This window comes from Protopterus annectens, chromosome 13.part0 (assembly GCF_019279795.1).
Source record: "Protopterus annectens isolate FY-2018-M chromosome 13.part0, PAN1.0, whole genome shotgun sequence".
Lineage (NCBI taxonomy): Eukaryota > Metazoa > Chordata > Ceratodontiformes > Protopteridae > Protopterus > Protopterus annectens.
Genome location: NC_056747.1, coordinates 265954615 through 265968877, shown reverse-complemented (window position 1 = coordinate 265968877; position 14263 = coordinate 265954615). Strand labels below are relative to the sequence as shown.

At 42.1% G+C, this 14263-nt stretch overlaps 1 protein-coding gene across 2 annotated transcripts in view; it reads right to left on the bottom strand.

Moving 5' to 3' along the window:
* LOC122787228 (excitatory amino acid transporter 1-like) overlaps positions 1-14263 on the bottom strand; it is a 339397-nt gene that overhangs the window by 101104 nt on the left and 224030 nt on the right. For both annotated transcript variants that reach the window (XM_044053826.1, XM_044053825.1), the window contains exon 5: positions 13253-13295. In XM_044053826.1, the coding sequence (XP_043909761.1) occupies positions 13253-13295 (43 nt within the window). The remainder of the gene's footprint in view (positions 1-13252; positions 13296-14263) is intronic.

Below are 14263 nucleotides of genomic sequence, written 5' to 3'. Positions count from 1 at the left end.
ACAGATGGCTCTCGCTCAGCAAATCTAGAGATTCCCCAGTGTTGGGAAGTGAGTAGGTGCAGGTCCAAAGGGGGGGGGGACTCAGTGTGTATTTGTTGCAAAAGCACTTAGGGGAAAAAAAGCTATTAAGTTATCAACAGATCTTTGTAGACTGTAGGTCACCTATGTAATATGGATTATTATACATAGAAACCTAAACCTCCCAAGAATCACTGAGCTGAGTAAGAATATTCTTGGATAGTCAAATCACAGGTTCACAGGTTAATACTAAGTGGTGATTAGGTGTACCATTTGTAGCACAGCCATATGATCCCAAACTCAGTTTACCAAATCATGAAATTAATACTAAATTCCCAACAAGATGAATAACTTTGGACCTAGCTATGTCCCCTTTCCATAATCGCTTGAGGGGCTAGGTGAGACTGTTTACAGGATAAATTACTTCACACCTAATTACATCCCATTTCCATAAGGGCTTGAAAGGCCGCACTTGGGATTTACTGATAATTGCCCATCCAGTCATCCAGGTTGCACTTAACAAGGGTCAAAGGACTACTATATTTTACATCCGGGGGAGTCCATTCCATAAACGTGATATTTCATGTAATAGGGAGATATCTTTCATATGTGTAGGTCATACTTTTATTATGGTGGAAGTTCAGGTCATTTTAGCAGGTGTTTTGGAGACTGGATCCTTAGAGGCCCTGTAGGCTTGGCAGATGTCTCTTCTCAAAAGTCGACAGGGCACAGAAAAGGGTGAGAGCATTTTAAGGTGGTCAGGATAAGTCATGATGGACACGCCCTTGATTATCTCAGTAAGTAAACATTCTTTTATTTATTTGTGTACTTTATTTGTCTATTCAGGGTATGTATTGTTGTTTCTGTGTGTGTGCGTGCTCTTGCATGCCTCCACCTGTCTCTCTTTCTTTCTCCCCCAACTGACCAAACACCTTATTGAGAGGAAAGAGGCTGTCTATTTTGCAACTATATTATTTTTTTGGGGGGATGAAAAGAACGGGTGATGGGGCATCTTCAGGCTGCCACACTGCACAGATAGGCTTACTTTTATGTATGTCGTATCCACTGGTTCTTCCCCCCTCCCAAGCAAATGGTGTGCATCAGTGCAGGAAATACTTGTATAGAAAGAGGGATGAACCACTGGGATCATCTGCTTGAGCTCTTCCCCATTTCTTTTAGCCTACCTACTGCAATCACCACAGCTTCCAACAGGAGGCTCATGGGTAGCACAAAAACTCATGCACACCCTAAGAGAGAAGAGCTTGTCAATAGACACTCAGTAACCCTCCCCCAAGCCAGTCATGTAGGACCTAGACAGCCCATTAAACCAAGTTATCTGGTGTCACACATTCTGTAACACTGAGCTAGCTGTTAGACAGTCAGAAGGCAAATTACAAGACAGTACAGTGTTGCAAAGTTCATGCAATTTGTGCATCAGTAATGCCCTTGGTGTGAAAATAAGTGCAGACCATAAGGTTGGCCATGGTGGGAAGTTCTTACTAGCCTATGGCTTGCTGTCCTCCCTGGAGGGAAACCGGAGAGAGCCTTATCACTTGACTACCCCTTGGTAGTAGCAGTCATAGCATTTATCTTCACATGTTTGCAGCGGCCATATATAAGCATGTTTTCCCCCGTGGCATCATTACATGTTATGCTTCCCCAGAAGAAAGAGATAATATTAAAGATAACACCCCTAAAGAGAACTCACAAAAATTAACCCAGTTACAGGTGGCTGCATGTTGCAGCCCTTTCTACTGCTTTGCTGTGATGTCTAGTCTCTGACGTGTGCTAATAGTGCAGAGAGCCAAGCTGCCTCCTTCCTCCACAGCAGGCAACAAGATATCAGGCTTTCACTCCCACCCTCCCAAATTGGCTCGTCCAGTACCGAGATTGCAAAGTATTCCCAGGTCCTCTGTGTTGCACTGAAGGCTTTATCCCTCTGAGTAATGGAGCTAGAATTTATTAAATATTTCACCCAGAATGTCTGATACATTCAAGAATCAAAGCATGCAAAGCTATTATTGCATGTTTAAAGAAACATTATGCAAACACCTTGTTTCTACTAATATGCTCATGCCCTATATTATACTTAGATTTTTTAGGCTTCTTAGCCAGTAAAACAGGAAAGAATACCTTCTAACTTTCCAGTGGGCTGGGCATTTTTGTGTGTGTGTGTGTGTGTGTGTGTGTGTGTGTGTGTGTGTGTGTGTGTGTGTGTGTGTGTGTGTGTGTGTGTGTGTGTTTTAGAATTAAACACTTAAAAGTAGTATTATAACTATTCTGGGCTCATGTTGTTACTATTGCTAATTAGAAGCCTTCATTTCTACTAAATTTTGAAAAGGTAAATCTGAGATTGGATTAACACTATAAATATGCAGAAGATGAAGATAAAAAACTAAAATTAATACTGGGCAACATCCCCTGTGGCACTGAGCTGAAAGGGAGAATTTAAAAGTGATTAAAAGAACACCACCTACATAGAGAGGGTAGTGAACAAACAACACTCCCCAGCAAGTCATTGTTCTGCAAACCAGTGCTGTTATTTAAACAAGGCTGAGAAATGTATATTACTTAAAAGGAGAGGGAGAGCGAATAAAAAAGTTATGTGAGGAAGATATACATGCTACCTCGGGGAGATACATTCTGAATGAATTCAGGAGCCACTTTCACTTGGTTCGCCATCACTTACTGCATATATAATTGCATTTTGTTGCTCTGGTATTGTACTGCTTTACCTACGACCCCTTTTTTACAGTGTTTTTGGCATGTTGTCTGGCAGCACCATACAGCATCTGCCATATCCTGGTACACCCTCCTTAATTTCCACAGCAAGGCAAACAATAAATGAGGGTATCCTAGTATGTTTTTGTCCACAGAGTTTTCACCACAGGGATACATTAGAGAAGACAATGATGCTGTGAAAGACCAAAAGCAAAAGAAGAGGTAACCGAGGCTAAAATGGATAACCAGCAGCAATGAACTCACAAATATGAATTTGCAAGAACTTAAACATTCAGTTGCTGCTCGACTAGTCTCCTGACCTAAATACTTTGAGTCATACTTGACTAAATGACTAAACAGTTACAGACTTTACCATTATCAGCATCCCCTGCTTACAGCATGCAGTGACATCAATGAGGTGGTTCCTGAAATATGACGTATTGAAAGGATGAAAAATATGGCCGAAAGTCAAAAGGATGAAAATAAATCCTTTTTAGTCTTTTCTGTAGTGGCAAGCCTTCCATGCACTCCCTGAAGTGTGGGGCAAATCCCCCACCCCATGAAATTATATACGTCAACGCCATGGTTGCAGAAACTTGAAAAAGGGAGAAATCTCCCAAAACCAGTGAATCATTGCCAGCACGTACTCAGAAACCACACTGCCAATTATGTCCTATGGGAAGCGTAATTCATCATTATGCTGGTGTTTTTTTTTTCTGTATGCTACTGACACTTGAGCAATTTCACCTTGAATATGTGTAGGGGAGGCAAATGTAGTTTGTCTGTGTGTTAATGTGCATGCAGCCCCTGCTACAGTGACATCAATGTGTTTTATTTGCACATGTCACCATGCACACATCCTGTGCTGCAGTAACATCAATGTGATTTGTTTGCATACATCCTGTGCTGCAATGACAACAATGTAGTCTGGTTGCACATTTCACCATGCACATATCCTATGCAACAATGATATCAATGTGTGTTGTTTGCACGTCTGCAGTCTCAAAGGTAACACCCAAATCTGCTCTTTACTGGTGGTCAATAACACCACATACACAAGTCCTGTAGATATAGCCAACCTGCTGTCAGATAGGTTCAGTGAAAAATTCACCCCCCTATCTCCCCATCAGTAACCCAGGACATCCCCAGCACCTGCCCCCATCCCCTCATAACCAGGGAGCAGGTCTTTAATGCCCTCTCAAAGGCGAAAAATACAGTCTCCATGGGACCCGACAACATCTCTGGCTGTATCCTACATGAAATCAGGCATGAGCTCTCAGCTCCATTAGGCACCCTATTCAACCAAAGCCTGAGCACTGACTTCAGCACCAGATGAATGGAGGACAGCCATTGTCATCCCTCTACACAAAGGTGGACAGTCCACAGACCCAGGCAATTATAGGCCCATCAACCTAACTAGCCTGATGTGCAAGGCCATGGAACACATTATCATGGACCTTTTAAATAAGGATATTGGCATCCTCCAAATCCTTGACATCACACAGTTTGGTTTTGTTAAAAGGAGTTCATGCCTGTTAAACTTGGTTGACTTCTTCAAAACAGTCACCAAAGCTATGGACGAGGGGAAGATGGTGCACACTGCCTACCTTAACCTAGCCAAAGACTTGGACACTATTCCCTACTTGGGCGTAATAGATAAACTCTCCCAGCTAGGCATCAACCTGCATGTTACCAGATGGATAGCTAACTGGCTGACTGATAGAACACACTCAGTCAAAATAGGGGAAGCCACCTCAAGTAGTAGACCCGTAATGAGCGGTGTACCCCAATGATCGGTCTTGGGGCCTCTACTGTTTGGGATATACTTTTCTGAGGTGCAAGCCAAAACCAGTGGTCTGTGGCTGACCAGGTTTGCAGATGACTGCAAGCTGGGCACAATCTTAAATTCCCCTAGTGATGTCAACATCCTCCAAGTGGGCCTTACCCAAACTAATGACTGGTGCCAGAAGCATGGTGTCAAACTGAATGCTAAGAAATGCATCATTATCCCCTTTGGGGAAAATGGCATCCCCACTAATTACCACATTAATAATAACATACTAAGCACACAATCAGTCATGACAGACTTGGGTACCCATGTTGATAGCAGCCTGACTTTTGACCACCACATTGCCTCTGTTGTATGGAAGGCTTTCTACATGCCCCACCTCATAAGTAAGAGCATTTCATCCAGGAACAAGAAAGTCATAACATCCCTGTACTACTCTCTTATCAGACCCATTATCAAGTACAATGCCCCTTTTGGCATGTACCTTGCTAGGCATATGCAGCAGCTGGAGAGACCACAGCGGTTCCTTACCAGGAACATTCAGGTTTAAAAAACACCTATCCTATATAGATAGACTAAAAGCCCTGTCCCTCTACTCAGTCTTGTACAGACTGCTCAGAGGTGACCTGTGTCTGGCATACCAGGCCATCTCAGACCCAGCCTTGATGGAGTTGCTGCATATCCGTAAAATCAAACTCCACTCGCACACCCGACACACAAGGCCTCAACCTGGTCTGTGACATTAATAGAACTTGTTGGTGAGATAGATTTGTGTCCCAAAGACCCTTCCATGTGTGGAATAGACTCCCTCTTCATGTCAAGCAGAGTACCTCTCTAGCCCTCTTTAAGAGGCGCATGGACGACTGGATGGGAAACAGAAAATACACCCCTGGGATCCCACCTGTGACCCTGCTGGACAGGGGGAAACAGGTGCTGACTTGGTGGGAATATGGACAGAATTTTTGGCTAGGCTTATAAGGGCTTCTGGACCAATAGCCTAGTATAATCTTATGAACCTATGAAACTGTCACCATGCACACATCCTATGCCGCAGTGATATCAATGCAGTTTGTTTGCATGTCACCATACATGCACCCCATGCTGCATATGAACTGCTTGTACTTTCCCCATACTTTCTGACCACCTGAATTAGAATCCAGGCTAGGCAGTGGGGGCTATAGCCAGACAGGAAATCCAACTTTTCCTCTAAGATGGACACGCTAGCATTTAAGCTACTCATTCCCACCCAAACTGTTCTCCCCACAGCTAGGTCCTCCATTACCCACCCCACTAACAAAACTTGGTCTTCTGGCTCCTAGATAGGCCTCCATACCTCTTCACCATGGAGCCCAAAGTCTTTTAAAGGGATAATCACCAACAGGAGAAACAGTGAGGGGATTAAAAAAGCACAATTCAACAAATATTAAAAAAAAAAAAACAGCAAGCCTCAATTAATCGAAAATAAGAGCTTGCCAAGGGGTATGCTTTTTTAATGTTTAGGGACAAGGGTATTAACATTTTAAAATATATGTAGCTTTCAGCTTTTTCGAGAAAACATGCCTCTAGTCCACTATCAATTTATATGATGGCTAAATGCATCTCATTGGACAAAAACAACTTTAACGAAAAGAGTTCTCCTTAGTGGGACGGTATGGAAATGTTGGACAATTAACGAGGAGAGTTCTCCTTAGTGGGACGGTATGGAAATGCTGGACAATTAACGAGGAGAGTTCTCCTTAGTGGGACGGTATGGAAATGCTGGACAATTAACGAGGAGAGTTCTCCTTAGTGGGATTGTATGGAAATGCTGGACAATTAACGAGGAGAGTTCTCCTTAGTGGGACGGTATGGAAATGCTGGACAATTAACGAGGAGAGTTCTCCTTAGTGGGACGGTATGGAAATGCTGGACAATTAATGACGAGAGTTCTCCTTAGTGGGACGGTATGGAAATGCTGGACAATTAACGAGGAGAGTTCTCCTTAGTGGGACGGTATGGAAATGTTGGACAATTAATGAGGAGAGTTCTCCTTAGTGGGACGGTATGGAAATGTTGGACAATTAACGAGGAGAGTTCTCCTTAGTGGGACAGTATGGAAATGCTGGACAATTAACAAGGAGAGTTCTCCTTAGTGGGATGGTATGGAAATGCTGGACAATTAACGAGGAGAGTTCTCCTTAGTGGGACGGTATGGAAATGCTGGACAATTAACGAGGAGAGTTCTCCTTAGTGGGATGGTATGGAAATGCTGGACAATTAACGAGGAGAGTTCTCCTTAGTGGGACGGTATGGAAATGCTGGACAATTAACGAGGAGAGTTCTCCTTAGTGGGACGGTATGGAAATGCTGGACAATTAACGAGGAGAGTTCTCCTTAGTGGGATGGTATGGAAATGCTGGACAATTAACAAGGAGAGTTCTCCTTAGTGGGACGGTATGGAAATGCTGGACAATTAACGAGGAGAGTTCTCCTTAGTGGGACGGCATGGAAATGTTGGACAATTAACGAGGAGAGTTCTCCTTAGTGGGACGGCATGGAAATGTTGGACAATTAACGAGGAGAGTTCTCCTTAGTGGGACGGTATGGAAATGTTGGACAATTAACGAGGAGAGTTCTCCTTAGTGGGACGGCATGGAAATGCTGGACAATACTGCTAAGCCATTGCTCTTATCCTCCTTTTTAAGGGAAACCTAAGGAGGTGGGGTCTGAGGTAGTAACACTGATAACTATATTATACAGATGAAGCAAAACACCATGAGGTGAGATGAGTCAAGGGAAAAGAAAAAAATAAGTTCTCTATCAATAAATGTCTGCAAAGGTTTAGTCTACAAATCGGGTTAAAATAATTGCGTCTTAATTAAAACAATACTTTTGTCTTCTGTTGCTGGTCTCTATTCTTTAATTTTAATCATAACACAATAAATGTGAAAGTATTATAAAAAAGAAGTTTTGTAATTCTGCTGTAACATTTTCAGGATGTGTAACCGCAATCTGTAGCTGTTTTTTACTTTTGTATGTTTGTTTAAATAAAATTAAGAAAATGCATCATGGCAGGCACTTCAGGTGCTCCACATTCATAGGCACATGACTGGCACATACCTTGATACGTCTTGCTGTACACCCATGTAACAAATATTAGCATTTACACTAATATGCATATGAAGCCATCTGAAATGATTTCACATAATTTTATGCTCTATTCTTTTTTAATTTGTGCAGAGCTATAGCAGAGCTAAGTACCTGGCTGTGGTGGATTCTATAGTCATCCGATATGCCATCTGATAAGTATCCCTTTTGCACTTGTTTGCACGGTACTGCATTCATATGTTTGTCCTCTGTATTCTGTCTGTGTTGTTTGCTTCTCAGGGTAGTTCAGTAGCTAGTTTCAGATGGGGATTGTTTGGCTTTCTTTGGAGTCAGCCCACCTACGGTATTAGCCATTGGCCAACACCTCTATGTTTATCTGATTGCCCGAGGTTTATTTTCTCTCCACTCAAAAAAAAATTTACACTTTATTCACCTGCTTTTACTGTAATTGTGTTCTTCCTACTTTATCACCTTTTTCTTTATGCTGTTTGCTCTTAAGTTTTCAAGTGCTTTTATTCTGCTGCATTTATTACTGCTTGTTAGTAGCCTGATTAAATGCATCTGTTATTCTAAGAATCTTAGTTTTGGTTTTAGCACTTGTGTTTTGGGCCTGTTTACACTCTTGTGGACAAACCCTTATCAAAACCCTCTCTCCATATGTCCGCCCAAGTATTTGGAACACTATGTCCGGACAATTCCCATCAGTTTTTCCTGCCAACCTGGTCAACATGGGCATACTGAGAAGTGTAGCCACTGCCTTATGTTTACCGACAACCCTCTTTTCCTAGCACATAATTCTTCTACTTGCAAGAAATGCATCTATATCAGTAACCTGGAATCCATGCTGTCTCACACCACAGTCAATACTCCTGACAAAGTGGGGATTGCCAGCACACACACCACACCACCCACATCACACAGTCAAGCACAACACACACACACCTATGTAGAGGTCCTCAATAAAAACTTACCTAAACAGAAGAGACCACCAAAACACACTCACAAGCATTCCGCACATAATACCAAATACATCACACATAGCAGACAAACCTCCAGTGTCTCACAAACACAGCCCATAAGGCATAACAGTAAACCAGACATATTAGTCATTGGTGACTCAATTGTGAGACACATCGATGTCCCCCTCATCAAGCTCGATAAGGAGAAGATCACGCTCAGTTGTCTGTCTGGTGCCAGAATCCACCACATCATGCACGCACTTCAGTCTCTCCACAACAAGTACGACTCTGTCATTCTCCATGTTGGTGTGAATGACATGAGATCTACCTCCCTAGACTATATGAAGAGAGACATGATTGAACTCTGACTATGTGTCCCAGGGAGGTATGACCCTAGCCCTAAACAGCATCCTACCTTCACCAAGAATGTTACGACAATACCAACAAAAATAATTGACTATAAACAATTGGCTTAGTTTCTGGTGTCATTCCAAGGGGATCCAGTATCTGTCTGCCTGGGATGACATGGCTGACAGGCATCATTGCTTTGCCAGAGATGACCTCCAACTGTTACCACTGGGATTCCAGGTTCTGGCCAAGACTCTCACATCCCCCATTGTGCCTTTTTTAGGCAAAGTACCAAAGACAAATCTTCCAACATAAAAGATTTGTCAAAAAGCAAACCAAAGATCATGCTGCTTAATGCTAGAAGCCTTAACCTGAAAATGCACTCACTGGAGGCCCTCCTTGCACTGGAAGATGCCAACATCTGTGTGGTCACAGAAACTTGGTTCAGGGCTGCAGAGATCACCCCTGCCTTACTAGGCTATACCTCATTCCACGCATTTGGACCCCAAAATGACGTCGGGAAGACTAAGGGTGATGGAGTCTCTATCTTCATTGAGGACAGGCACGTCTCCAGACTGGTCTGCCAGCATGACGCACTGGAACTACTCCAGGTGCAGCTGACAGGTGGCAAGACACCCATCCAAGTTATAGCCAGCTATAGACCCCCCTCCATGACTCAGAACACCCACTCCTCTTACCTGGATCTACTTGACTCCATCATGGAATCACCTAACACCCTGATCCTTGGTGACTTCAACTACCCCACCATAGACTGGGTGAACTATTCCTGCACTAATGCACTCACTCAAGGATTCTTTGACTTCATCAATTCTAATGCACTAGACCAACTCATCTCATCCCCCATAAGGGTAGATAAAATTCTGGACTTGGTTCTCACCAACATGGGTAACCTCTGCACCACTCCCATAGTATGTTCTTCCCTGGTGAGATCAAATCATCGGACTGTCTTTTTCGAAGTTTCTATCCCACCCAACTCGCCCCATCCATAATCAAAGTAAAAAACTTCTCAAAAGCTGACTGCAGCCTCCTAATGGATGGTATTAGTAGCTTCACACCACCACCACCCTCAGATGATGCAGACAACTATACTGAAGAGTACACCAGTGCAGTATACAAGCACCTGTACAACTGCATGGACTCAGCCATACCCAAGAGAATTAAAACCTGCTCCTCATGGAAACACAAACCTGTTTGGTGGACATCCTCTATCAACAGGCTTTACAACAAAAGGAAGAAACTGTTATCCAAGGGTAAAAAGGAACAAATTGCAAATTGGAAAAACTCCCTCCTTAGCCTCAACAATCAAATTAGATCACCAGTGAAAACCTCCAAAGCTAATTATGAATGAAAACTAGCCTCCGAAATAAAGGGAAACCACAAAGCCGCCTTCAGTTACATCAGGAGCTTTCATGGCAAAGCCCAGGTTTGTTCCAAATTAGTACTAAACAGTATCACTTACACCGATCCTACTGACTTAGCCAACCTGCTAGCAGATAGGTTCAGCGAAAAATTCCCCCTCTGCCCCCCAAGGCCCTTTTGACATCCCTGATACTTGTCCTGCACCACACTTCTCAGTAGATCAAGTGTTAAAGGCCCTATCCAAGGCAAAGAACACAGCTTCCATGGGACCTGATAGTATCCCAGCAAGGCTGTATTCTGCAACATCTCCAGCAAGAACTGGCTTCATCATTGAGCACCCTATTAAACCGCAACCCAAGTACAGGCTTCATTCCAGCAGAGAGGAGAACTGCCATTGTTATCCTCTTGCACAAAGGTGGTGCCACTACTGACCCTGGAAATTATCATCCCGTTAGCTTTACAAGTCTGATTTGTAAAGCCATAGAGCGTATTATTATGGATCTCATAAACAAGGACATAGGCAATCTCCAAGCATTTGATCCCATGCAGTTCGGATTCATCAAGGGCAGATCTTGCCTGTTGAACCTGGTTGACTTCTTTGAGAATGTCACCAAGGACCTGGATGAGGAAAATCAGTACATACAGCCTACCTTGACTTGGCCAAGGCCTTTGACACAATTCCCCAGTTGGGCATCATTGAAAAGTTAACACAACTTGGCATAAATCCCTATCTCATAAGGTGGGTGGCTAACTGGCTCATCAACAGGACCCTCAAGGTCAAAATAAGCACCTTCACCTCCGAGAACAGACCTGTCACTAGTGGAGTTCCCCAGGGATTTGTCCTGGGACCCCTACTGTTTGGCATCTACTTATCAGAGGTCCAGGCAAAGAGAAAAGGCCTGTGGCTGACCAAGTTTGTGGACGACTATAAGTTGGGTGCTGTCATTGACTCCCCAAATGATGTTAACATACTACAAGTGGGTCTCACAGCAACTAATGACTGGTGCCAAAGTCATGGCCTTAAGCTAAATACAGAAAAAATGTATCATAATACCATTCGGCAGAAACACTGCCCCTACTGATTACCACATCAACGGCAACCCCTTAAACACACAACCTGTGGTGAGAGACCTGGGTACTCAGACTGACAACAATCTCACATTCGACCATCATATAGCGACAGTGGTCAGAAAAGCCTTTTACTTGGTTCATCTCATAAGTAAAGGGATTGCATCCAGAAAAAAAGGAGGTTATTACCTCCCTATACTCCTCCCTCATTAGATCAATAATTGAGTATAACACCCTCTCAAATATCTGCACCAGCTAGAAAGGCCACATAAATACCTCACAAAGAGAATCCATGGCCTCCAACACCTGCCCTATGTGGACAGGCTCAAATCACTATCACTCTGCTTGGTACCATTCAGATTGCTCAGAGGTGATCTGTGTCTTGCCTACAACGCAATCTCAGACTCTGCCCTACTAGAGATGCTCCATATCTGTAAGTCTAACTCCTCGCACATTGCCCACTTGAAAGGCCTGAATCTAATATGTGACATCAACAAAACCTACTGGAGAGACAGGTTTGCTTCCCAGAGGCTGCCCCGTCTCTGGAATAGACTTCCCATACACATCAAATAGAGTGCCTCATTGACCCTCTTCAAGCACAGCCATGATGAGTTGATGGGAAACCACAAATTTGTCCCAGGGGATCCACCTGTGTCCCTCACTGACAGAGGAGATAAGTGCTGACTGAGGTTTCGTTTTGGGGATAAACTCTTGGCTAGGCTTGTAAGGGCCCCAGGACCATTACCCTAGTAACCTCCTATGATCTCCCTACCATGAGCATTATTCTTATTATTCTTGCTGGCTGTTAAGCATTATTCTTGGAAATAAAAGGATACCCATTACAGCAAGACCATTATTTTTACTAAACTCCCTGGCATTCAAACTTCTACATGAGAAATCCTGTCCATCACTCAAAAATAAACTCACATTTAAAAACATCTCTTATTCGTGATGTAATAATCTAGATATTCAGCTACTCGGGCCTTAAATTATTTTTACTACAAGTTAGGAAGTTTTTTTTTTTTTTTAAATAGCCTCTGTATCATGAAGAACTTACCTAATCTTATTAGAAATAGTGATTACTATAACACATTTCAAAAACAATTAAAAATGTTCTTAACAGAAGAGAAAACATGCAAATGTTTAAGGAATAATGGCTGAAAACACACCTCTTCAGTTGTTTCTACATTTTTTACACACATTTCACTTACTCCTTTTACCTCTGTCCAGCATGTAAATACATTGTGATTTATGTGTGTGTGTATATATATATATATATATATATATATATATATGTGTGTGTGTGTGTGTGTGTGTGTGTGTGTGTATGTGTATGTGTCTATAAGCCGACACACTCTGGCTAGGCTTATAAATGCCCTCGGGCAGGTAGCTTAGTACTTACCTATGAACCTATATATATATATATATATATATTTATATATATATATATATATATATACACACACACACACACACACACAGATTGAGAGAACTTGGAAATACTTCACTTGAAAACTGCCTGTTCATGTGTGTGTGTGTGTGTGTGTGAGTGTGTGTGTGTGTGTGTGTGTGTGTGAGTGTGTGTGTATGTGTTATCAGATAATTGTTACTCTTCAATTCATTTGTAGACATACATAGTCAGCAAAAACAAGTTATTAAAATTATATTTATGTGACCTATTGCTTAATCGAGGGCTCTGTATGTCTTTGCCTATATGGTCCTTGTCATGACTGAACACAGTCCTCTGGTCAGTCCACCTGTCCACTTAACAAAAATAAATAAAATAAACACATTGCAAATTATGAAAATAAAGCAAAAGCTTTCAAATGAAGAGTCATAAAGAACTGTCTGCAGAATAAAAAAAAATATTAATTACTCTTACCTGTTTGAAGCAAGCTTCAACCAAGTTAGGTGGGAACATGTTTCTGTAAAAGTAAAATTAATTTGTTACTTTAAGCAGTATTGCTGGTAACTGTGAAGAGCTAAAGGCACAAAAAGTGAAAAAGCAAATGTCAGCAGTTGGAAAAAGTGTGATGTACAGAACGATAAATTCTCACACCCAGCATTCATTACAGTAACTGCCTGTAGGTCCTGACAACAAAACGCAATACTTTTAATTAAACCCACTTTACAGGACAACTGTAGACACCTACAGCTTCTTATAAGCCCCATCCAGATCTTTTCACTCACATATATTTCTATACCAACCATATTACAGACAACTTTAACAAACTCTTTAAAAGCCGTCTCTTGCAAATATCGATGCTAAATCATAAATGTGGATATATATATAGACTCCAGCCTGGCCCTGGCAAAACAAGCGGAACAAAATGATAGCTAGCTCACATGGATCATTGCAGATTACATAATATAAATGGGAAGTCTAATCAATAACATAGATTAACTAAAAGTCCGTCTTACATTATAAGCCTTAAGTTATCAGTATAAATGGGGCATTGCTAAGCTTCAACATGCACAGTGCCCCAGCTTCATCAAGGAATATATCCTTTACTATAACATTTAAGTAGAGAATGTTTTGCTGGACATACTGAGGATAAACTAAGTAATACCTCAGAAAGTAAACCAGATAATACATCAGAGAATAAACCAGGTAATATAAGATGTATCAGATGGAAAAACATCATTTTCTGCAGCTACCGTGTTAAAGAAAACTCCTCAACTTATCGCCCACATGTGGACAAAGGGAGTCTGCTGTGGTTGTAACATAAACTGACTTCAGATTCCATCCTACACAAAACAGTATTGTTTCACAAGCTGAGAACTCCTTAGCAAGGTAATGAGCCCACAAGACCCAGTCCTAAAATTTGTCACAATACTCTAAATGACGGGGTTTGCAGAAAAACCCTAGTCACCATTGCAATTCTTATATGTA